At 37.4% G+C, this 24,640-nt stretch overlaps 1 protein-coding gene across 3 annotated transcripts in view; it reads right to left on the minus strand.

Moving 5' to 3' along the window:
• Positions 1-219: 219 nt before the first annotated feature.
• LOC129260143 (sodium/glucose cotransporter 4-like) overlaps positions 220-24,640 on the minus strand; it is a 31,319-nt gene continuing 6,898 nt past the window's right edge. The window contains exons 4-16 of one of the 3 annotated variants that reach the window (XR_010293499.1): positions 24,506-24,610; positions 20,566-20,625; positions 19,783-19,887; positions 16,797-16,983; positions 16,228-16,442; positions 15,237-15,372; positions 12,154-12,261; positions 11,805-11,955; positions 10,646-10,814; positions 4,926-5,141; positions 3,580-3,706; positions 1,614-1,985; positions 1,276-1,481 (exon numbers count right to left, since the gene is read on the minus strand). Coding sequence is in view for 2 of the 3 variants with exons in the window: in XM_054898186.2 (XP_054754161.2) it covers positions 1,768-1,985; positions 3,580-3,706; positions 4,926-5,141; positions 10,646-10,814; positions 11,805-11,955; positions 12,154-12,261; positions 15,237-15,372; positions 16,228-16,442; positions 16,797-16,983; positions 19,783-19,887; positions 20,566-20,625; positions 24,506-24,610 (1,797 nt within the window). In the remaining variant the exon portion in view is untranslated. Of the gene's footprint in view, positions 1,986-3,579; positions 3,707-4,925; positions 5,142-10,645; positions 10,815-11,804; positions 11,956-12,153; positions 12,262-15,236; positions 15,373-16,227; positions 16,443-16,796; positions 16,984-19,782; positions 19,888-20,565; positions 20,626-24,505; positions 24,611-24,640 lie in introns of all 3 variants that reach the window. The other 2 variants (XM_054898186.2, XM_054898185.2) reach the window with 2 other exon arrangements.

Here is a 24,640-nt window from a genome sequence, read left to right on the forward strand (position 1 = left end):
AATGAAATTGATAATACCACAAGCATCTGCTTGAATTTCAAATGGAAATACATCATGTAATAATCACAATACAAAAACGATGAAATGTTCGATTTTTCGTACACAAAAATATGCAAATTAGAACACTTTAATGATTGCACTCGAAGTTAGCTGCGATTTATTTTTTTTTTTCAATTATTAATTCATTTTATTTTATTCTATCTTATTCTGTTTCTATTTGTAATATTATATTTACCTATTTATTTATTTTTACTGCAATGTTTTCATTTTTTAAATTTTTTTTTCAAAGGCGGGTCCTGTTTTTATCATTTTCAGAAAAAAAATTGTCATCTCTATATTAAATTACTCTGAGTAAAAATTATACAAATATCATTTATTTTTAAATTGTTTGTTGAAAACTATTCAATCCTAAAATGTGGGGGGGGGGACTAAACAGCCTCTAAAAATTAATTTAAATATAGTTTTATCTTCTCTTGTATTATGTTGCATTGAAACTAACAGCATGAGTACATACAAAACATGCAGGCCTACTATTTGAAATTATAGAGGTGGATAATATTGTTTATGAATACATGTTACTGGTAATTTAAATATTTACTGAACTTTTGTGTATTAGATATAATATAAAGGCTCACCGAAAATTATGAATAGAATAACCATAAATGGGATCTGGAGAAATGATTGCTTTGTTGGTACAATGTTTACATTCTGTTTCCTCGATCAAATCAATGATTGATTGATTGATTGATTGAATGATTGATTGATTGATTGATTGGTTTGTTGATTGATTGATTCATCGATCTATCGATCGACTGATTGATCGATCGATCGACTGATCGATCGATTGATTAATTGATTGATTGATTGATTGATTGATTGATTGATTGATTGATTGATTGATTGATTGATTGATTGATTGATTGATTGACTGATTGACGACAAGAAATTAATTATGCTTCCCTAGTAATTGATTCCGCCTTCTTTTCTCCAAAACACGGAATAGTGTAGCGGTTTGTGATAACTAAAATGCGTTTGTTTAGAAAACTATCCTACTTCATGATGACGAGAAGATATGATTATTTCTTGTTTTTTTATGTAGGTTACGTCAGGATATGAGGGCGGGGGGGTCTCTACCAGAAGCTCCTTCATAGACATTACACTGAATTCACTTTCGAATGGTATTTGGTATACGTAGATCGGTCTGCTGGACCTTGGATATAGAGTTACTTTTTATGCCCCCCCCCCTCCCATTACTCTTCTTTTTTTTTTCTTTTCCCTCACTTCTTTTTAACTAGACTTGAATAACCATAAGGGAATGGTCGCCCCCAGCCCCCTATGGCACCGTCCCTAAATACATAGCATAATTTACAATTTCCGCAACTTTTCATAAGCAAATCAACAAAGAAAAATACTAAAAATGTTAGTATTTGACAAAGTATTTTACAACAATAACACTATCACTAAGATTGCAGGTGTTGCCCCTTTAAACGTAACATGACTGCGTGACAGCATTGGGAAGCATTTCAGAAATAATATTACATATCAACTGTCATAATGTCAGATTACAGGTGCATACTGGGGGGGGGGCGGAGGAGGGGGCAAGCGCTTGTTGCTTTTATTTAGATTTTGATTCGAGTTTTTCCCCCGTTTCGGAAAAAAATGTGCCAACGTTTCGGTATAGACCATAAAATAAAACAGTTATTTTATTCCGTAAATATCTATTCAGTAATACATTTTGTAATTCTTTTTTAAGGGAGAATTGAATCATCAACCGTAGTACGACAGAATGAATATACACACGGCTCCTAAAATCACCCCATTGAACATGGCTACTCTAGCCCATTTAGGATCCTCAAAAGCAGTAGCTTTCATCTCGTGTTGGGGGGACTCCTCGTCTTGTTCTTCCTCCTGGTCCGCCGGTGATCCGCTGATCCCACAAAGGATGTTCCAGGCCTTCCACTTAAGACCCGTCCTCTGCTGAGCTCCTATTTTAGTCGAAAAAAGAATGATAAACAATTTTTCGGTAATTTCCACTTTCATTGCATTTTTACACTAAACAGGGATCTCCTTTATTAGCAATTCATTTAAGCCAAGTTCGAGTTCCGGTATAGAAATGCGTAATTTCAATAGGAAATGGTTGTAGGCTATCCTAAGTGTTGATTATTCGCCAGAATACTTATTTAGAACGAAGTTTCATTAAAATAATTCAGGCTTATATTCATTTCACGACCACGTGTTTTTCCTGGCGTAGGTTACTTGAGAAACAACATGAGGGACCACACTAACACTGACGGGCATTTTCAGTAAATTTTTATCTTCATTAATTTTACTCATTATTTTTATAATTATTATAAATTATTATAAATTTTCCTGGAAAATCGCTTCATAGATCTAATTTCTGTATAGTTTTTGTGATTCTTTGTAAGTTTTGTTCATTTCTAAGAACATCTTATTATCTGGTTTTCTTTTTCAGTACCATAATTTTTTTTTAATTTCTTTCTAAACCAAGTTTTCGCCGGCTTGCAACGTTTTCTCACGTAATCACGTTACGGCGCGGTATCACGCTTTGAATACTTTCGTAAAAACGCGTTCTCTCATTTCCGAATTTTAGGTCTATACACTTCGTTATTTTGCACGTCGGTAAATCACGAAAAGTCACAGTTTTGCATTTACTAGACATGAGCCTTTACGCACTTTACCTAACAGTTTTTAGAGATTTTTTTTTAAATTGCAAGTAAGTTAGTTAGTAAGATTAATCATGACGTGACACACCAAAATGCATCCACACAAACATCGCAATGTATGTCTGCAACAAAACATACATGTCCGAAAGTCTCAGCCTTCAAATAAACTTTCCAGTATTCATTTCAATATTGCAATGTGGTAACCTATGAAATTGATTAATCTCCATCGTAACCTGCCATTTGTGTTTCGGTAAATTTTTGCATTTTCGCAAAACGAGGGAAATTCCGACGGTGTTCCATGGAACCCTTGTGGTATTCGATTCATAAAAGTACATGTGCCTAGCGGTCGGCCGCTTACTGTTTCAGTCTGTTCCCAATGATAATTTATATTCATTTTCTAAACGTTATGTAATGATTCGTATTTTGCTTGCCCTGTAGCATTTCACTGAATTGTTAAGTCACATAACCCAACACTTCGTAGATTTACGAATGTACGCAAAAAGTGATTGCATGCCGTGACGTGAGTAAACGTTTTAAGCCGTTTTCGCCATTTAATCGTATGGATTTTCCCTCACCTATATCTACCCGCCAAGGAAACTAATACTTGGGTAGGGCCTAATGTGATATATTTTTTTACTGCATTATCAAACTGCTCTGAAAATGATATTATGATTATTTAAAAATTGTTGAGTGAATGATTGTTACGGTTGGTTTCTTTTTTAAATTGATGCCGTGAGCTGACGGAGGCTAAAATACCTATCCTTGCATGCGCCTCTGAGGAAAAAAAATAATAAGACATATCATGTTATTGTTGATTATTGTAAAAATGGTCAATTACAATGATTATAATGCCTAACACTTATAACACTTCAATACTTATGAATAATAAACGTACTGATTGCGGCTTCTTTCTGTTTTTCTGCACGAATTATATCATTCTTCCTTTGTTCTTCTGCCTTTTCCTCGGACATTGCCATTCTCGGGAGATTCGAGAATCGCGTCCAGAATGTCAGTCGTACCAACTGATAAAAAGCAAAAAAAAAAAGATGAATGAGATACATTATTTGGAGTCAATGGCGTACCGACGAGGGTTGCTTGGGGTGCCACGGACCCCTAAACAAATTTACAAACCCAAAAAAGGGAAGAAAAATAAAGAAAGGGAAAGAAAAAGGGGGTAAAAACTCATATAATTTCTGAGTATTATGTTAAATTTATCACCATATTAGATGTTTGCATTCAAAAAGTTCAAAAGTTTTAATCGCTCGCAGCTTAAAGAAATTTTTCCCAATACGCCATATCGGACCCCCTAAAAAATTCCTTGGCTAATTACGCAACTGACTGCAGAGGGGCATCCGCCCTATGGGACAAGGCAGAATATCACTGTGTGAAATTAATACAAAATATGGGCATCTGTGTAGCGCTACTAATTTGTGAAAATATATCTATCAGATTCGACTACATATAAAAGGCAAATAAGAACATACTAGGTTATATTCTATTTATATATTTATGCCTTGGTTCAAGATGAATTTTAAAAATGCCTTTCATTTTATGTAGCATGCACAATGTGCAATGTAATAGGGTCCGGACTATTCCTTTGCGAGCGAGTGAAGCAAGGGAGGCAATAGCAACTGGTTACCCGCTGAAAAAAAGGAATATCTTACAAAGTTTCATTGTTAGTCTATAAATGTATGCGTAAAATGACACCCGAATACATTTATAGTTTACTTAGATCACCACACCGGCCTCATTAAGGACTTCGTTCTAGTGAAGACGCTTCAATTTTACACATTCCTAGAGTTGTTTCAAAAGGAGGGAAGCTCGCTTCGATTTTTGCGGTCCAAGATTATGGAATAGTTTACCAATTCATCTTAGATCATGTACTTCTGTTGATTCATTTAAAAGACATTTGAAAACATACTTATTTTTAGTGTAATTGTAATATTGGAGAGTAATGTGTATATGCGAATTGCATAAAACAGTTTTAATTGATTATGCGCTGTATAAGTACAAATTTATTATTTTAATTATTATTATCATCATCATTATTATTATTATTACTATTACTATCAACAACATGATCGGGTCTATCTCGTTTACCATGTACACAAAAGACTGTGGCGTTAATGAGTGGATAATAGCATTTTAATGAGGGGGTCTCCACATGGCGTTTATAATTTGGCCGGACACTTTGGGTCTTTTCTAAAAACTAACAATATTAATTTGTACAAAATATCATACCTTTTGAGGATGAATGGGCTTGGTGAACAAGCTGATTACCACTACAAGGATGAGGGTGAATACATAGAGGAATACAGCAAAGTGAAGAAAGTGGAAATCCCTGACGATGTCGGGTCGACTGTCGGGTTGCCCACAAGACGGAACACCGTATACGAAATCTAGGATGAACCGGGTCAGTCCAACCGCGAAACCGCAAAACAGTCCCCAGAAAGCACCCTGATAAAGTTTTTTTTAAAATCAAATAAAAATATTGAAATACATGGATTTTGTTTGTCCAGCCATTACGATCATCAATCTGGGTTTAACAAGTTGGTTAATAACATAATGACACCCCCCTAAAAGAAATATGAACATATTAGCAGAGTCCACAAAGAGTATCCTGCAACGTTGATATCCCACCCCCCTCGTCCGCTCTGTGCCCAATGTTGAATGTCGTTAACTCCAATGGCATGAATGGCAAGATAATCACTAGTCGTACTTTCCTATACCAACTCCTATACACCTCTGTACCACCTTCAACTGGGCACCCGGCGTCTGACAAAGAGTTACGAATGATCCAATCAACCACAACTTTGGAAAGCCAGCAACGTCAACATCTAAAAAAAACACGTTTGTTTAAACATTTTCTAGATAATGTATATTCATACATTCTCTGATTCCCTGACAATTCAGTATGCTTCTTTCTGTTTTCAAAGGACATTGTGCAAATTTATTGTAGAAAAAGAAATATGGCATTGATGGATTTCCATATACTTGAGGTTGGTCGAATCAATCGACGGGGCCTGTGGAGCCGTGTTATGTGCAAACGCCAGGATTTGTGCAAACAACGGTATTTGTGCAAACGCCACGCCGGGAAATGTGCAAATCTGTCAAAATTAATCAACGGCATCTGTGCAAACGTGACGACGGGATATGTGCAAATGAACAATTTTCACGGGAAATGTGCAAACCTCCGGGATATGTGCTAATCACTGGGTTTTTTTTTTAATATCAAGGTTATTTCTCATGAAATGTTTCATAACATTACTGTTAAAAGGATAATGTTGGTAATATTGAATAACATGAAAATATAGCAGCCTTTCCTCCAAACCCAGTTATTTCAAAATGATAAATAACAATTCCAAAACCAATATAAAGACCACAGAATCTTATTAATGTTAAATAACATGGAAATATAGTGTAGTCTTTCAGCCAGACCCAGTTATTTCAAAATTATGAATAACAATACAAAAACAACAACAACAACAACAACAAAAAGTATAAAGACCCCATAATCATATTAAAGGACAAGTCCACCCCAGAAAAATTTTGATTTGAATAAACAGAGAAAATCAAACTAGCACAACGCTGAAAATTTCATCGAAATCGGATGTAAAATAAGAAAGTTATGGCATTTTAAAGTTTCGCTTCTTTTTCACAAAACAGTGATATGCACAACTAAGTGACATGCAAATGAGTCAGTCGATGATGTCTATCACTCACTATTTCTTTTGTTTTTATTGTTTGAATTATACAATATTTCATTTTTTACAAAGTTGACAATACGGGCCAACTTGACTGAACCATGTAATATTAAACTGCTAATTCCACGTGTTCAGGGGGGGATTAATCGTTGTTTCACTTGACAATGATGAGAAAATTAGAGTATTTCATATTTCATATAATAAAATACAAAAGAAATAGTGAGTGGATTACGTCATCAGTCTCCTCATTTGCATACTGACCAGGATGTGCATATAAATGTTTCGTGAAATTAAAGCAAAACTTTAAAATGTCATAACTTTCTTATTTTACATCCGATTTTGATGAAATTTTCAGTGTTATGCTTGTTGGATTTTTCTCTTTTTATTCAAATCAACTTTTTGTTGGTGTGGACTTGTCCTTTAATGTTTAATAACATGGAAATATAGCGTAGTCTTTCCTCCAAACCATGTTATTTCAAAATTATAAATAACAATTAAAAAAAAGTATATAGACCTCATCATTTTATCAATGCTGAATAACATGGAAATATAGCCTATTCTTTCAGCAAGACCCAGTAATTTTTTTTTGAAAATAACGCTAATAGTAATAATTAAAAAAACTCCAAATCTAAGACCAATCAATCCTTCAAACTAAGAACCTGTAATAAAACAGAGGTTTAGAGCGTTGTCTTTATTCCAGACCTAGTCATTAAAATATTACGGTTTTTTAAAAAATGAATTAAAAAAATTCCAATCTAAGATCAATCTTCAAAATTTACACCCACTAGTAAAAAATATGGGTTTCGAGCGTTGTCTTTACCCCACACCCATTTTTTTTTTAAATACAAACTAAGACCCTTTCAAAACATTGTAATAATGCATGGGTAAAGCAAGTCTTCCTTCTCCAGACTTGGTTATTATTTTTAAAAAAATTGTTTTTGAAAATATTTTAAAAACGAATACCCGATAATCTAATTCCTGTGGAATAACGTTGTTGTTGTTATTTAAGGCGTGTACCATTCAGATATAAATATTTACGCCTATGATTAATTTGTCTTATTTTTGTGGTTATAAAATTTGATACATTATGGATAACATAAAGAACGATTGCAGACTTTCTTCCATACACGGTTAATTAAAAAATAAATTAGAAATTTGACGTGTCCAAAGGACACAGATGCCCCCGCTTAACGCAATCAGAAATCCATTCAATACAATTGAACCTAATATCGTGCAAAAACCAATATGCTTATATATAATGAACAAAGTTAGACCTTTGAACCAACTCGCATATATAGTGAGCTGTGACCTTTGACCTGCGGACTCCGAAGTCGAACTTGGCCTGTATTTTGGTGTCATCTACCTACACACCCAATTTTTTGTTTAATCTGTTGAATATTTCATAAGTTATCATACGGAAACCAACTCGCATATTAAATGAGCTGTGACCTTTGACCTTCGGACTCCGAATTCTAACTTAACCTGTATTGTGGTGCCATCTACCTACACACCAATTTTTTTTTTAATCCATTAAATATTTTTCGAGTTATTGCGCGGAAACCAAGTGGGGGGACGGACGGACGAACGGAAGGCCGGACGGACTGATGGGCAACGCTTAATGCCCCCTCCAGACTTCATCTGCGGTGGCATAAAAAGCAATTAAACCCATCCCCCCCCCAAAAAAAAAAGAATCTAAGATCCAACAACCCTACAAACCAAGACCATGTACAAAAGCACATGTTTAGAGCGTTGTCTTTATTCCAGACCCAGTAATTTAAAAAATGATTTCAACAATCTTGAAAACTTTAGACCCTGTCATGTTCTTATTCCTGTGGAATAACACGAGTTTTAAGCTTAGTCTTTCGTCTAGACCCGGTTATTAAAAAAAAAGTCAAAGCTAAGACCAATCTTCCAAATTAAACTCAGTTAAAATGCTTGGGTTTCTAGCGTTTTTTTGTCTTTACCCCACACCCAGTTCTTTTAAAAATACAAATTAAGTGAAACATAATCATAAAACTTAGACCCCAGCATCTTCCAAACTATAAAACCCTGTGATAACACATACTTAGTTTTACCAGACAAAAGAAACAGAACAACAAAACCAACATTTAAAATTAAAACCCTCTTCCAGCCTAAGATCCTGTAATAAAGAATGCATTTAAACACAATTTTTCTTCCAGGCTAAGAAATTTCTAATTAAAAATAAAATCTTCAAAACTAAGAGCCCGGGGAGCATTTCATGAAAGGAGTTGTCAGACGTTTTATCCGACACTTACCATGGTAGCACTGCTTCTTAGCCAATCAACATCAAGGAAGGTTGTCAGATCTGACAACTTGTCGGACATAACTAATGTTGATGAAATGCTCCCCCGATCATCTTATTCATGTTGAACAGGAACAAGAACATGATTGAGTCTTAGTTAAATGAATATTTCATTTATCTTAATTTTGAAAATGACAAAGTCTTGAATAAAGAAAACTCTCTAAACCTTTATTTTATTACAGGTTCTTAGTTTAAATATTGTTGGGTTATATTGTATTGTTTTGTTATTTTTAAATAATTGGGTCTGGAAGAAAGACTACGCCATGTCTCCTTGTTATTCAGCATTAATAAGATAATGGGTTCTTTGTTACTTTTTTTCACTTTTTTAAAAATGGTTTGTAATTTTGAAATAAGTGGGTGTGGAGGGGAGACTACACTATATTTCCATGTTTTTCAACATCAATAAGATTGCGGGGTCTTTTTTTATATTTTTTTGGTATTTTTTGTATTTGTTTTTTTTAATATCTCGGTCTGGAGGAAAGACTGCATTTATTTTCATGTTATTCAACATCAATAAGATTGTGGGGTCTTTGTTTTATTACTATCTATCTTTTTGTGATTTGTTATTTTGAAATAACTGGGTCTTGAGGAAAGACTACGCTATATTTTCAAGTTATTCGACATCATTGGGATTGTGGGGTCTTTGTTAATATCGTTTGTTTGTTTTTATTGTTTTTTATCATTTGCTATTTTGAAATAACTGGGTCTAGAGCAAAAACTACACCATATTTCCATGCTATTCAATGTTGATAAGATTGCAGGGTCTTTTTTGTTGTCGTTTTGTTTTTAATGATTTATTTATAACTGGGTCTGGAGGAAAGACTACGCTATACTTCTATGTTAGAATGATACACGCCGTATAAGCTAAAACAACAACAACAACAACAGTTATTTAACATTAAGAAGAATTAATTTTCATTTGTTTGGAAGATTGTTTAAATGTTTTATATAACTGGGTCTGGAGAAAAAAGACTGTGACTTTGCGCTATATGAACGTATTACTATAGGGTTTTAGTTCAGAACAGATTTGCGAAAAATCCCTTCAAATTTATTACATTTGTGGGTAAAGTCATTATTACATTTGTGGGTAAAGTGTTATTACATTTGTGGGCGCTATAACACTTGTGGGCGTTTATTACATTTGTGGGTGTAACACCACCCCCCCCCCCCCCCACCGCCGATGGCACTGTAGCTTCCATAGGCAGGCATGTTAATGCTATGACACATTTCATGAGAAATAGAGTTAGTATTGCTAAATACAGTGATTTTCACATATCTCAAAGGTTTGCACATTTCCCGTGAAAATTGTTCATTTGTACATATCCTGTCGTCACGTTTGCACAGATGCCGTTAATAAATTTTGACAGATTTGCCCCCCGGGAGATTTGCACATTTCCCGGCGTGGTGTTTGCACAAATACCGTTGTTTGCACAAATCCCGGCGAAATTTTGCACATATACCGTTGTTTGCATATATCCCGGCGTTTGCACATAACACGGCTCCACAGTGCCCTGGAACTCATTACATGCAATACATTCTTTATTTTTCATGTAAAACATAGCCCCTCAAGTTTGATGCTAAAGCCACATCAAGCAAGATGCAGTGGTGGCTTGTAACGAAAATAATCGATATCATTGTTAATCAATACGAATAGCACTGTTATTCGACAGTCACGCCAACGAAACTGACTCCAAACCGGTCAATGATCTGTCGTTTGTAACGTTATAGCTTTGATAGGTCCGGAGTTCGTTCGGTCAGTGTGACTGTATGGCCTATCGTGCGTGCGGACCCATTCTGACTTTGAAAGATTTAAAAATGAATATATTTGCGTTTTATATCTCAGTTTTTTTCTATCTGTATAAGCATTCTTCAATCAACAACCCACCCCCCTTGCTTTAGATTTTGTTTATGATTTGCCTGAAATAATGACCAACCGTTTCATTGATTCTGTGCCAAGCAACAGCTGCCGAGAAGACCGAGAATACAGCAGGGGTAAGGTAGGACAAGATGGCTTGCAAGTACACGAAGAGCTGCCCAGAACCATACGCTTGAATGACAGGAATCCATAATACCCCTACTACTACCAGAACAATCGTCGCCAATCTGATCACGAAAATAGGGAATTAGATAGAATATTGGTTATTATAAAATAAACTTTAAGATGTTCATGAAAATATAATGGAGTATCAATGTAAAAAGCCGTATTTATAAAGGCAAAAACGGAGGTGTCTGGAATACGATAAACCTTTACCTCTTTCATGGTTCTGGCCAAATCGTTGATCTTTCACTGTATTAACCTTTTAGGCATTTTTATTTTTTTGCTTTGCTTCTTTTTAGTTATTTTGCTAACTTTGCTATCGTGTTTTGTCGCTTTCCTTTCCTTAGATACACGAGCCCTTTTCTATTATGGCTGAAGCTTTTCCATAATCATGATAATTGGGGGTACTCGGGATCTTTTTCTAACGATGTTGCGCCTTCTCTTGAAGCCACTCTATCTTGAGAAGTATTGCACTCTGAAATTTCATCACGAGATTTTGTTATGAGACAAATAATTAATGATGGCGGATTGAAATGTCCCAGTATATAAATGTACTTGGATATCCCAACTTTGAAATGTGTTATCATCATATTCTATCTACTTATCTTGTCACACTGCAAAAAATCCGGTGTTGATTTAACACCAGCCCGGAATCTATATATGTCCACACCAGAGAAGTATTGAAACAACAACATTTTTTTAATCAAACCGATGCTGTTTTAAAACTAAGTGGTGTTGTATAAATACCTATCTGGTGTTTGACTTATACCAAAACCGGTGTTGTTTAACACTTCTCTGGTGTGGACATATATAGATTCCGGGCTGGTTTTAAATCAACACCAGAGTTTTTGCAGTGCAGTACCGCTCATCAGTAGTGCAATAAGGTCACTCCCTAGTCATTTTGCCTCGGATTAATGAAGCCGCTATTGTCTGTGGCACAAACACTGAAAAAATATTGCCTCTGGGTTTGCCTAACCGAATTTCATTATTGCCAAAAGGAATGTTGACGACAAAGGAGCAAATCAATCCTGATATTGACTACACGGGGAACATACTTTCCAACGATAACGAGCTCGAGCTCTGTCGATCTCGGTCTGATCTTGTACCATACGTCGATGACGAACATCGAGCTGGCTGCGTTGAAGATGGAGGTCAACGAACTTATCATAGCTGCCAACATCGTCGCCAGCATCAACCCGCGAAGTCCTGTAGACGAAAGACAAAGTTTGCGAGCACAAATTTTGAGCAATATTTTAAGGGTATTGTAATAGGCCTACAGAATTGCCAGAAAATTGATCAAGAATTTTCTTGCTCTCTAAAATCTTGGAAAGGGTATTAAATTACGCAAGAAAACTCTCAAAATCACATCAAGGATTTCAATAATCAATTGAAATAAACATTTACCTGTCGGCATCAGTTCAACTACGAGTCTTGGATATGCGATGTTAGAACACCCTGCTGGATTTCCACAAGCTTTCTCACAAACTACTGGATCGACACAAGCGATGTCATCTGCTCATGAAATATAAGAAAAGTTCATGGATTATTTCGTTTCGTCATTACTCGAGCAGAAACACTTCGAACGATTTGTCGATAGTGAACTGTATGATTATTTCGTTACAGACGTCATCTTGTTCGCCGATAATGCCCAAATCCCGAGGTTTTTTTTATTGTGGCAAGATAAATATCGAGGGGTATGACTGAAGAACACAATCGGTCCCCGACTTCAAATCCGCTGGTGATGTAGGCTTCAATCTGCATGGTATACATTATGTCACTGAATGTTGATTGTTATTAGTCTTTCTGATTTTAAGTTATCATGATCGGACATTAAATAACTTACAAAATGTTATACTATGTTTACCACTTGTGCACCGTTACATAGAAGAATACTCTCACGGGAACTTTGCTAATGTGGTAGCTACCATGTCAACCCTGCTGAGCATCTTATCAAAATAAAGTTTTCAGAGTACGTAACATAATTAGCAAAGCTTCTTATTCTATCAACATATTGCAAAAGATTTTTTTTTTCCAAATGGGACCGATCATGGCGTCCTTTGCAGGGCCGTAGCCAGAAGCATTTTGTTGGGGGGGGGGGGGGGGGTGTACCAGCTAAATTTGCCAACTAAATTTGGCGTGACAGCGCCAACGTGAGCACAGTGGGAGTCTGATGGGGGATGTGCCCCCCCCCCCCTACAATAATCACATGCTAAAAGATTTATAATTTTTAGAATTGAATTAGTGGCATTTGGTGAATACTTTAAGGTAAATTATACAAAGATATAGAAAGATATTTGCACTGTAAAAATAAACATTTTGGATCAAAATAGAAAGGCTAGTGTGCCGTAGTTGCTAACTTGCAGTATAATGATATACCCTATATGCATTAATAATATCAAAATCAAAGATTTGTTAATTTTTAATTGACCTTCTGTGCAAGATGTCTCAACTAAAATTTCAAGAGCGCTACTGCTAACAGTGGCGTACGCTGGGTCACGGCATGGGGGGGCACCAGCAAAAATTTTGAGTCATTAAGTGGGCGCGCGAAGCGCGCTCAATTGCCATGTATACTGACCTAATAGAGACATTTTAAGGACTGTGCCATTAAACGGATATGTATCTAAGTGATCAAATAATGCGAGCGCGAAGCGCGAGCTGAAAATGTTTGATATTCAGTCCTAAAAAGGGACATTATAAGCAAAGTTTTGTAATCATGATACGTACCTGTCTCACAAAACAAACAATGCGAGCGCGAAGCGCGAGCTGAATTTTTTTTGTATAACTTAACCCTAAAAAGGGACATTTTAAGGACTATCTTTTGGAATTTATGAAGTGCGTACGTATCTCATCATAGTCATCTAATGCGAGCGCCAAGCGCTTGCTGATTCTGTTAAAATTACACTGGTACATGAAGCACTTTTTGTGGTCATTGTAATCATAAACATGATACGTATTTCACTAATGAAATGTTGCGGGCGAGAAGCGCGAGCTAACAATTTTTAAAATTCAGACCTGAAGAGGGGCATTCTATGGCTTGTTTGTAGGAATTTACTATTTCACAAATTAAGGGGTGCGAGCGCGAAGCGCGAGCTGAAAAATTGTTGTAATTAGATCAGAAAAAGGGACATTTTAAGGACTGTCTTTAGGAATTCGTGCACTGCAAAAACGCCGGTGTTGATTTTACACCAGCCCGGTATCTATATCGGTCCACACCAATGCGAACGTAAGCACAGACTGGAAATGTTTTATTAAGGCCTTAAAAGGGGGCAATCAATTTAAGTATATAGTCATGAAAAAAGCATATGTCACTACATAAAACAATAATAACTTGAAGTGCGAGGAGATAATTTGGTGCATAATCCTCATGGACTTAAAATACAACAGGACTATATATCTCATTAGTCAGACAATGCGAGCACCAGGAATGATGCAACCCCAACCTGCCCCCACTCCCACCCATCCCCACCCCAAGCACATTCTGACACCATAAACAAAAAAAAATCTTCGGCGACAGAATTTAGTAAAAATAACTTCAAACTGCAAACTTGTAGACAAGTCTACAAGTTGTAGACCTGTCTTCATGAATTTGCCAACTGAAGAGTTACCAGTTTTTTAAGTCTTGTGTTCTGTTCTTTTCAGATCTGAAACGGGGCAGTACTTGTACATCACTTTGCTGACTGGTAGAGCGTATAGTGTTCTGCCACTTTAATAGGCCCACTTTATAATTTGCCAACTATACTTTGGCTTTGATTATTCAACTTAAACCTTGGAAATTCATCCTACCCCATATTTATTTACCTAGTCTTGCCTCTGATTTTACAAAACTAATGTGTTTGTTAAATGGTCAATAATTGTGGTATAATTTGCAAACTCACAAGCTTGTTTATATTGGGGGAGGAGCGGGGCTTACTCTGTGTGTTATTATAGCTCCATCTGTTTTGTCCTTTGTATTTCGCTGACTAGTAGGGCTCTAAGCCTGGCTACATGGACTTGGATTTGCCAACTGGTTGTCTTTACTCCAAAAGTCGTAACCTTCTTCGAAGTTAGTACCCCTATTTTTCTTTCCTTTTTTTTTCTTTATTTCTTTCTTTCTTTCCTCCTTTCTCTCTCTCTTTCTCTCTCTCTCTTTCTTTCTTTCTTTTTCTTTCTCTCCCCCTCTCTCCTTCTTTCTTTTTTCTCTTCCTTTCTTTCCCTCTTTCTTTTTCTCCCCTATCCTCCATTTTGCCAACTGGTACATGATTTTGCCGACTGCCATGAATGTTGGGGGGGGGTGTCACACCCCCCATAACCCCCCTCTAGCTACGGCCCTGGTCCTTTGTAACCGTAAAGGATGAAGGCATGAAGCAGACGATGTATCAAAAGTGAAAGGAAATCTCATTTAACCCGTTGCATACTGGATGTAGATTTTTCCTGTGGAACGCCTATGTGAATTGCAAATTCCGTAGACAACTGGTCAACAATAACTTAGTAAAGTTGGTGAGACTTACCTGGCCACATAGTTCGGCTGATCATGCCAGGGATGACCATCAAGAACATGGGAAGGATCTTGAAGTATCCAGTCATTATACAGGCGGCCTTGCTGTGGGTCACGTTTCTTGCCGCAAGAGTACGTTGAACAATCACCTGCAAGAAGCAATGATAAAAGTTAACCCTTTGCTTGTCAATGCTCAACGTCGCCAACTGAACCATAATCATACACACAAATATCATTGAGCAGCAAATCATGTGGCATAAAAGGAGTTAAAGTACACTTTTCGTTTGGTCCAACAACACCTAGCGTCTGATACGACAGAGGGACAAAGACGTATGGTCATCAATATTTATACCAAGCGATGGCTTCACTAGAGATTCTGTGAAGGAATCCTTTCTGAATTTTAAACAGAACGCAAAGGTTTGCTAGCAAAATTTATGCTATCGTAAAAAAAAATGATGGAGATAATTAATAGGACAGTTTGTATTGGAAGTACCACGGGATTATCATGATAATCACCACATGATAAGCAGTCAGGCAGTTCGTTGAACACACAGTTGCTTAATGCCGACACCCCCACACCATTAAGAATGTCAAGGAAAAACGACAAAGAATTACTTGACTTTTTGCCCATTGCAGAGGAGCTCAAGGCCATAATATTTGATTCTGATTGATCTAGGACAGTTGGTCCTAAGTTCAAGGAAACGTTGTGCATATTGCAGAAAGTGTGCATTTGATTGCACATTTTCTGCAATATGCACAACGTGTCCTTGAACTTAGGACAAACTGTCCTAAATCAATACCCATGTACAATGGGGAAAATAAGACCGTTTCATTTAACTTGTCATACTTACACATTTGCAGTAACAGTTCAAAGCTACTGAAAAAGGTCCAATTTTATTGGCTGATGGTAACATTGTTATAGAAAATTTGCATGTGTGTGTTATTGTAAGTATTCGTGAAACAGGATCCTGATGGCAGAAGGATCACCTGAGGGTAAACAGTACCTGGTTTGTACACCAGAAGTAGCATCCCAGGACGAGGGTACCAAAGACAGATCCCGGCCAGGGCAGGTCCGATGTCTTAGCATCACGGAAGATGTGCCATGTATCCTCAGTGGGCATTCCGCAGGTGGTGTTTCCCCAGACCTGGGTGGTGTTGGGGATTGCTGACATGTAACGGAGACGAAGGGTCTCCATGGACCAGCCGATCTCCGAGAAGGCTGAAAGAATAAATTTTATAATTTTGTTTAACCTATATGACCTAGGATTTGCATGCATGACTACTATTGCAAGGTCATTCAGAGACACCCTAGCATCATTCGTTTTTAATATCTGGGCTCAGTGGCGTGTGCATGTTGATCAAGCTACTATACATGGGGAGTTACGAATTGATGCAGAGATTCGAGGTTGGAGCCTTGGTCTAGTCTTTCTCATGGTGACGTTAAATGTCTCTCCCAGGCCACAGACGTTAATTATTATATCCGATTAACATGCGTCTGCATAAACTTACACACAAATACCTCTCACACACTGTGTTCATCCACTTCTTACAATGTTATCTTAACATCACTCACCGATTCCCATTAAAATAAAGGCACCAATCGTCATGACAACAGCTTGGATGGCATCCGTGTAGATGACTGCTTTTAATCCACCTGCCACCGTATACACAGCGGTCAGGAGGAGCAGGACGATGACAGATGTATAGATGTCCCATCCTAAGGATTGTTGAATGACCAAGGATCCAGCGTAGATCTCTCCCTGCAGTTGAATAAGAATAACAATGATAACGATAACAGTAATGACAATAATAATAATTACTTTATTATCATTATTATCGTTATTATTATTATTATTATCATTATTATCATCATCAACACCATTACTTTTATTATAGGGCATTTGTGTAGACCACATATCCACCTTGTTAGTTGCTCAAGGCGTTCCTGTTCTACCCCCGGCTAAGCAAGGCTCTTCCGGTGCTCACAGCTTTTTGAGAAATTACTTCCTGCTGGTACCCATTTTTCCTCATCTGAGTTGAGTTCAACACATTGTGGATCAATTTCTTGCTTAATGAAATTACACCATGGCTGGGATTCGAACCCACTCCCCTCTCAAAGTCCGAGACTGGTAAACATGGTAAACAACGCTCCAAAAATAATTACCTTAAGCGTGTGGAAATGGGACTAGTTCGCAAAGAAGTTATACACTATATCATGCATAACGTAATACAGAAATATGTGAAATATAATCAAAATGCAATTCTTTTAGAGCAAGCGCTGAGACAGCCTGATATTAGCGTATTTTGACATCCACTTCGAAGACGCATTCTACAACACACCAATTCCTTTGAAATGCAAGTCAAATCAGGATGGAAAGATCAGAGGTCATTGTCGAAAGTTAGGGGACTGGAACAGCACATTCGGACTGGACCAAAAATTGCAAATATGTTGTTTGTCCAGGGTCCAGGACGGCACTGCTGTTTTGATTCACGCATTTTCGACAACGGCTTCGTTATTATGAAGGGCTTTTGACAAAATCAGCGCTGTACTTATGATAAGCGTCTTCGAAGTGATGGCTAAAATGTCCTGTTATCATGTTTTTTTTTATTATTATATTATATATATAATATTATTAGATTATCATATTATATATATTATTTTTTTTTTTTCATCGATACCTTTTCTATGTAGCAAGTAAATGTTATGTGTTAAATGTCAGTTCTGCACAATCATAAACTTTATTATCAGGACAGATTGAGTTTGACACTTCATAGTGAATTGATCCAGGCCAGAATAAAGAACGAATCGATTGTGTACATACAACCGTTGTTCAGAGGCTATAATTGTAGGGATATTTAACAATCGAACGCAAAGGACGAGCGAGTCTCTAATACTTGCGAGCATGATACGTGTGTTTACCAAAGAACTTATATGGTGTACAAGTATTTGATAGGTCTTACAGATTTATTATAATGTGTGAAAATACATTTTGTAATTTCAGTCCCTCTCCAGTACACCATAACTTGCAGGATTCTAAATAAATCCATCTGGACTGTCGTTTGGACCAATCAAATTCTGGATTTATTTCGAATCCTAAATAATCATTTTTAAATCTCGAGGGATTTGAATTCAGGTCATTTTAATATTAAAATGAACGTTTAGGATTTAATCTAAAAACAGAATTCGATCGGCCCCTAACTACAGTCCACCTGTTTCTGTTTATGGTAGGAGCTCGGCAAGCTGGTATATAACCAATTACCTAGGATACATTCTACGTCTAGGTTTATCAGTAATAGTGGCTGACCTTATAGTCAACAGATGTCAGATATTACTCTCGGGCCTTTTTATCAAAGTGGAGACAATGACGTAGTGGGGATTCGAACTCACAACCTTGCGATTATGAATCCAATGATCTAACCCACTGGACCACACGACCCGGGTGGTCCAAGTATTTAGGTATTTCAAATCCCTGCAATTAAGAGTGTACGTATCTGAAAAGTTATAAAAATATAAAATTCAATATGAATGTTAAATCGACCTTGTTTGTCATCCATGCGTTAAAACGCTGATTAAAATGTTATACAACATTGTTTACTATATGAACCTTACATTAGTTGTTTGACTGTTAATCTATTGAGGATTGAATATCGAAAATTAGATTTGTTGTTGTAAGACCTTAAACACTTTTTAAACTGTTTAAACAACTACTGTAAGGTTCATATAGTAAACAGCATTGTATACACATTTTAAACAACGTTTGTACTGTTTACGGAATACATAGGACCTACTTATCACATAAATCAAGAAGGACGCATTCATAGGTTGATTTAAATACTCCAATAAGATTTCATTCAAACAGTGACTTTAGATTGTTGCGATCCGCCTTCCTTTCAGATAATGGTGCGTGCCAATAATGCGTTTGAATTTTGCGTTCAAATTGTGCATTCAGATAATATTGGGAAAGTGTGTTGGGATATATAATGATGAAGATTAGATATTGCTATCAGATTTTACTTTCAGGGTATGTGTTCATATAAGTATCCTTCAACTTTGCTTTTTAGAATATATTGCATGCAGATACGATGTTCAGCTATATTCTGTCCAGATAATATGTATTCAATCGCCGCATTTCGATGTTTTGCTTTCAAACATTGCGTTCAGGATTATGGCGCATTCAAATACTAATGTCAAGGAAGCGTTTCATCCACATTTTTGTCCGACGAATTGCCGGATATGATAACTCTACTTCAGTTTGATTGGCTGAGGAGGACTACCGCGTGAACTCTCGGATAAATCACATTTTGACGAATGAAACGTCTGACAACTCCTTTCAGATTTGTTGCGTTCAACCTTGCTTTCAGATTACAAGCAAGTATTGCCCGCAGATTTTTGGTTACGTTCCAAGAATGCGTTCAGATTTGTTGTATTCAAATACTGCCCTCAAAGGTATTGCGCATTCGTTAAGATAATGTTATTCTGTATTCAAGATACCATACTACGATCATGTTCTTTTCTCGTCCTTCTGTTAATAGATTATAAAGAGTGACTGTATATTTACCGATAACATGACAACGATCGCCATGATGAGATTGATTACGGAGATGAAGATTTGAAGACGATCCCCTCCAAATCGGAGTTTGAGATATTCAGGGACCGTCGAAACCTTGGAAAAGAAAGTAATTTGTTACGATGTTAACCTTTTTCAAATTATCATGTTCATTAAATCCATATTTCATTGTCCATGATCCAATATCTATATTTTAATCTGTTCAGATAAATTATATATCACACATATCATTTTATAGTTACCGGTGATTACCCATTCGGCCAGTGTGAAATATTAGTAAGCTGATAATGATTTAGAACTTTGATATGTACACTTATTTCCTTCATAAAAAAATTTACCATCATAATGGCGCAGTTACATCAAGTCAGACCTATCAAAACTTACGTTATTTTCAACAACATATATGGTTCAGTTCAGAGTCAGATTTTTTCATGCTTCGACTTAATATTATAATCTAGTTCCATTGGAATTAAAATTCAAGTACTAACGAATTCTTTACCTATACCATTGTGACATTCAATATTTGACGATTTAAATAATCATAACAACAAAAACAACAATAAGGTGACAGCGGACATACACAACTGCATACCAATATCAGTGTAGGCCTCTAAGTATATGAAAAAAGGGTTACTATAATGTATATATATGACGAAAAATCTCATCTACTAAATTTCTTTCAGCGAGTGTACTACATATATCTTTGAGCAACATCCCATACAGTACTTTTTCCGTAATATCATTTTACCATCATTTTATCAGGGTTTTACATACCTCTGACGCGAAGTACACAGGCACAAAGATGAATCCCAACAACAGCAAACAATTCAAGGCCTAAAAAAACGACAGAAATGTTAAAAGAGAAGAAAGAAAATATAATATTTCATCGAGACATGCAATACATTTTGATTAAAATTACTTCAAAAGCTAAGGTCATTGTTTGACTCACTCCCCACCTTCCGTAGATTGAAGTATTTTAGAGTTCAAGTCCACCCCAGAAAGTACCTTAACATTGAACATTTCATCAAAATCGGATGTGAAATAAGAAAGTTATGACATTTTAAAGTTTTGCTTATTTTTCACAAAACAGTTATATTCACAACTCCGAGACATGCTAATGAGAGCGTCGGTGATGTCTCTAACTCACGACTTGTTTTAGGGTTTTTTTTTATTTTTTTTATTATACAATATTTATTATATAAATATATTTATATATATATATACAAATATATATATATATAGATTTGGCGATGAGGACCAACTTGACTGAACCATGAAATGTAAAAACAATATTAATACTACAATGTTCCGGGAGGAATAAACATTTTGTTCGACATAACAACGAAGAAAAAAATTTAAATAGTTCATATTTCAGATTTAAAAAAAATGCAAAAGAAATAGTGAGTGAATGATGTCATCAGCCCCCTTTTGCATACATTTTCGACTTTAAGAACGACTGATGATCCTTTCTTACGCGCTAAACCATCGCCAATGAACATTTTGGTATATACTATTTACCACAAGAAACAATCACCAGTCGTTCTTAACTTACGAACAGCTTTATGAAACACCCACCTGGATAAGCAAATAACTCTTTTGTGAAATTAATCGAAACCTTAAACTGTCTTAACTTTTTTATTGTACACCCGATTTCGATGAAATTTTCGGTGTTATTCAGGCGCGTATCCGAAATTTTGCACCCTGGGGTGCCAGACCTAATTTTGGCGCCCCTGTGAGCTTTTCGGAAAATGACCCCCCCCCCCCCCGTCTGCTGGACAAACCCTTCACTCGAGTTAAGGGTCTGAATGTGCAGCCTACTCGTGCCTTGTGTACCGAAGGCTCTATTGGAACAGCGAGGTTTGTATGTGCTAGTCTTTGCGTGGAGGCACACTTGTTGATCAAAGTTCCAATCAAGGTCTGTGCCTGCAGACTACCCCCGCTAGGCAATCATATGTGCCTTAAATGCATATTGAAATATCTTATTTCATAATCACGTGAAAAAGGGTAATCGAAGACCTTTTTTTAATGTGTGCATTAAAAAATAGCACTTTTTTTTAAAGAATAGATTTAGGCACATTGGAGTTTCAATTTGGCTCAACTTCTTATCAGAGTGGTAGGCCCGACTAAAATTGTGTGTGCGGGAGCTGCAATTTCTTTATCAGGGGCGGATCCAGCTTTCGCCAATAGGGAGGGGGAGTATTTTCATCTATATGTTTCTCGATCGGAAATTTTAAGCACTTTTTGCAACCGTGAACATCATGGGTATACGTATATATCTAAACAATATCAGTGCGAGCGCAAAACGCGAGCCGAAAATTTTTGATATTCTGACCTGAAAGTAAAGGACCTTTGATAATCAACAACAGGATGAGTATCTATCTCAACATTTTGTGCGAGTGCAAAACGCGAGCTGTCAATTTCAAAATTTCCGACCCGGAAACTGTACATTTTGTAACCATGAACAGGATGGGTATCTATTTAAATAACTGATGTGAGCGCGAAGCGCGGGCTGATTTTTTTTTAAGATTCTGCCTTAACATTTGGACATCCTAAGCACGTTCTGTAATCAAAAACAGATTGTGCTTCTAATCTATTGAAAATTTTTGATATTCAGACCGAAAAAGTGTTATTCTGTGCACATTTTGTGACCATTAACAAGATGAGTACCTATCTAAACAATTAATGCGAGCGCAAAGCGCGAGCTGAAAATTGTTTTATTTTCTGATTTAAAATTTGGACATTCGAGAAAGCATTTTTTGTAATCATGTACAGGAGGAATATCTAACAAAACATTTTATGCGAGCGCGAAGCGAGAGCTGAATTTTTTTATCTTTCGACCCAAAGTTGGACATTCTAAGCACTTTATCTAATTATGAATGGGATAGTCATCTTACTAAACAATTGATGAGAGCGCGAAGAGCGAGATTAAATATGATATTTTGACCTGAAATTTGGACTTTTCTAAGCACTTTTGGTATAATCATTAACAGGATGGGCATCTAACTATAAGCTTTTGATGCGAGCAAACATAAGTTTGGCGCCCCCCCCCCCCCCGGTCAAACATCAAATTGGAGCCCCAAAAGACGAATATGAATTTGGCGCCCCCCCCCCCCCATCTTAGGTTGAACATGAATTTGGCGCCCCAAGACAAACATCGAATTGGTGCTCCTAAGGTCGAATATGAAATTAGCGCCCCCTCCCTACGTTGAACATCAAGTTGACATCCCTAGGTAAAACATAAAATCGGTGCCCCCCCCCCCCCCCGGTTGAACATCAATTCGGCGCCCCTATGTCGGACATCAATTCGACGCCCCTAAGTAGAACATAAGTATTGCGTCCCCTATATCGAACTTCAATCCGGCGCCCCTAGGTATAACATCCACTCGGCGCCCCCAGGTATAACATCCACTCGGCGCCCCCCCCCCCCCGGTTGAATATCAATTCGGCGCCCCGCAATGTCGAACATCAATACGGCGCCCCTAGGTCGGACATCAATTCGGCGTCACTCCCCCCCCCCCCCCCCCCCCGGTCGATCATCAATTCGGCGCTACCCTTGGTTGAACATCAATTCGGCGCCCCTACGTCAAACAACAATTCGTCGCCACTAGGACGAACATAAATTCGGCGCCCCATATATATCAAACTCAATTAGGCGCCCCTAGGTCGACCATTAATTCGTCCCCCCCCCCCTCCTCGGTTGAACATCAATTTTGTGCCCCCTAGGTTGAAGATCAATTCGGCACCCCTACGTCAAACAACAATTCGTCGCCACTAGGACGAACATAAATTCGGCGCCCCATATATATCAAACTGAATTAGGCGCCCCTATGTCGAACATCAATTCGGCGCCCCTAGGTCGACTATTAATTCGTCCGTCCCCCCTCGTTTGAACATCAATTAGGTTGAAGATCAATTCGGCGCCCCTATGTCGGACATCAATTCGGCGCCCCCCTATGTCGAACATCAATTCGGCGCCCCTAGGTCAAACAACAATTCGGCGCCACTATGACGAACATAAATTCGGCGCCCCATATATATCAAACTCAATTAGGCGCCCCTATGTCGAACATCGATTCGGCGCCCCTTGGTCGACTTTAAATTCGCCCCCCCCCCCCCTCAGTTGAACATCAATTCGGCGCCCCCTAGTTTGAAGATCAATTTGGTGCCTCTATGTCGAACATGAATTCGGCGCCCCTAGGTCAAACAACAATTCGGCGCCACTAGGACGAACATAAATTCGGCACCCCATATATATCAAACTCAATAATGTCAGTTAGGCGTCCCTATGTCGAACATCAAGTCGGCGCCCCTAGGTCAACCATAAATCCCCCTCCCTCGGTTGAACATCAATTCGGCACCCCCTAGGTTGAAGATCTATTCGGCGTCCCTAAGCAAAACATCAATTCGGCGCCGCCCCCTCCCCTCCCCTTCCCTCTTCTTTTTTTTCCTTCTCTCTTTTTTCCCCCCTCTTTTATTTTTATTTTCTTTTTTCCCCTCCTTTTTCCTCCCATTTTCTTTCCCTCTCTTTTCTTTTCGGCGCCCCCTTTCAAGCCTACCGGGGGGCCGGAAAGCACCCCCTGAATACGTGCATGTTGTATTAATCTTTCTTTATTCAAATCAACTATTTCGGGAGTGGACTTGTCCTTTAAGTAAATTAACACCGCTCAGTGATTTTATAGTGCAGAAAGTGTTGCAATTGTGTAGATATCCATACCTGGAATTCGTATATGACCACTCCAAATCCCGATATGGATGCCGTCCCGGAGACTCCGATGAACGTCGAACTACCGATGTTCGTCACGACAAGCGATAAACCTACCTGTAGAGTAGTTGAGCATTTATTCATTGA

This window comes from Lytechinus pictus, chromosome 5 (assembly GCF_037042905.1).
Source record: "Lytechinus pictus isolate F3 Inbred chromosome 5, Lp3.0, whole genome shotgun sequence".
In the NCBI taxonomy this organism is placed as follows: Eukaryota; Metazoa; Echinodermata; class Echinoidea; order Temnopleuroida; family Toxopneustidae; genus Lytechinus; species Lytechinus pictus.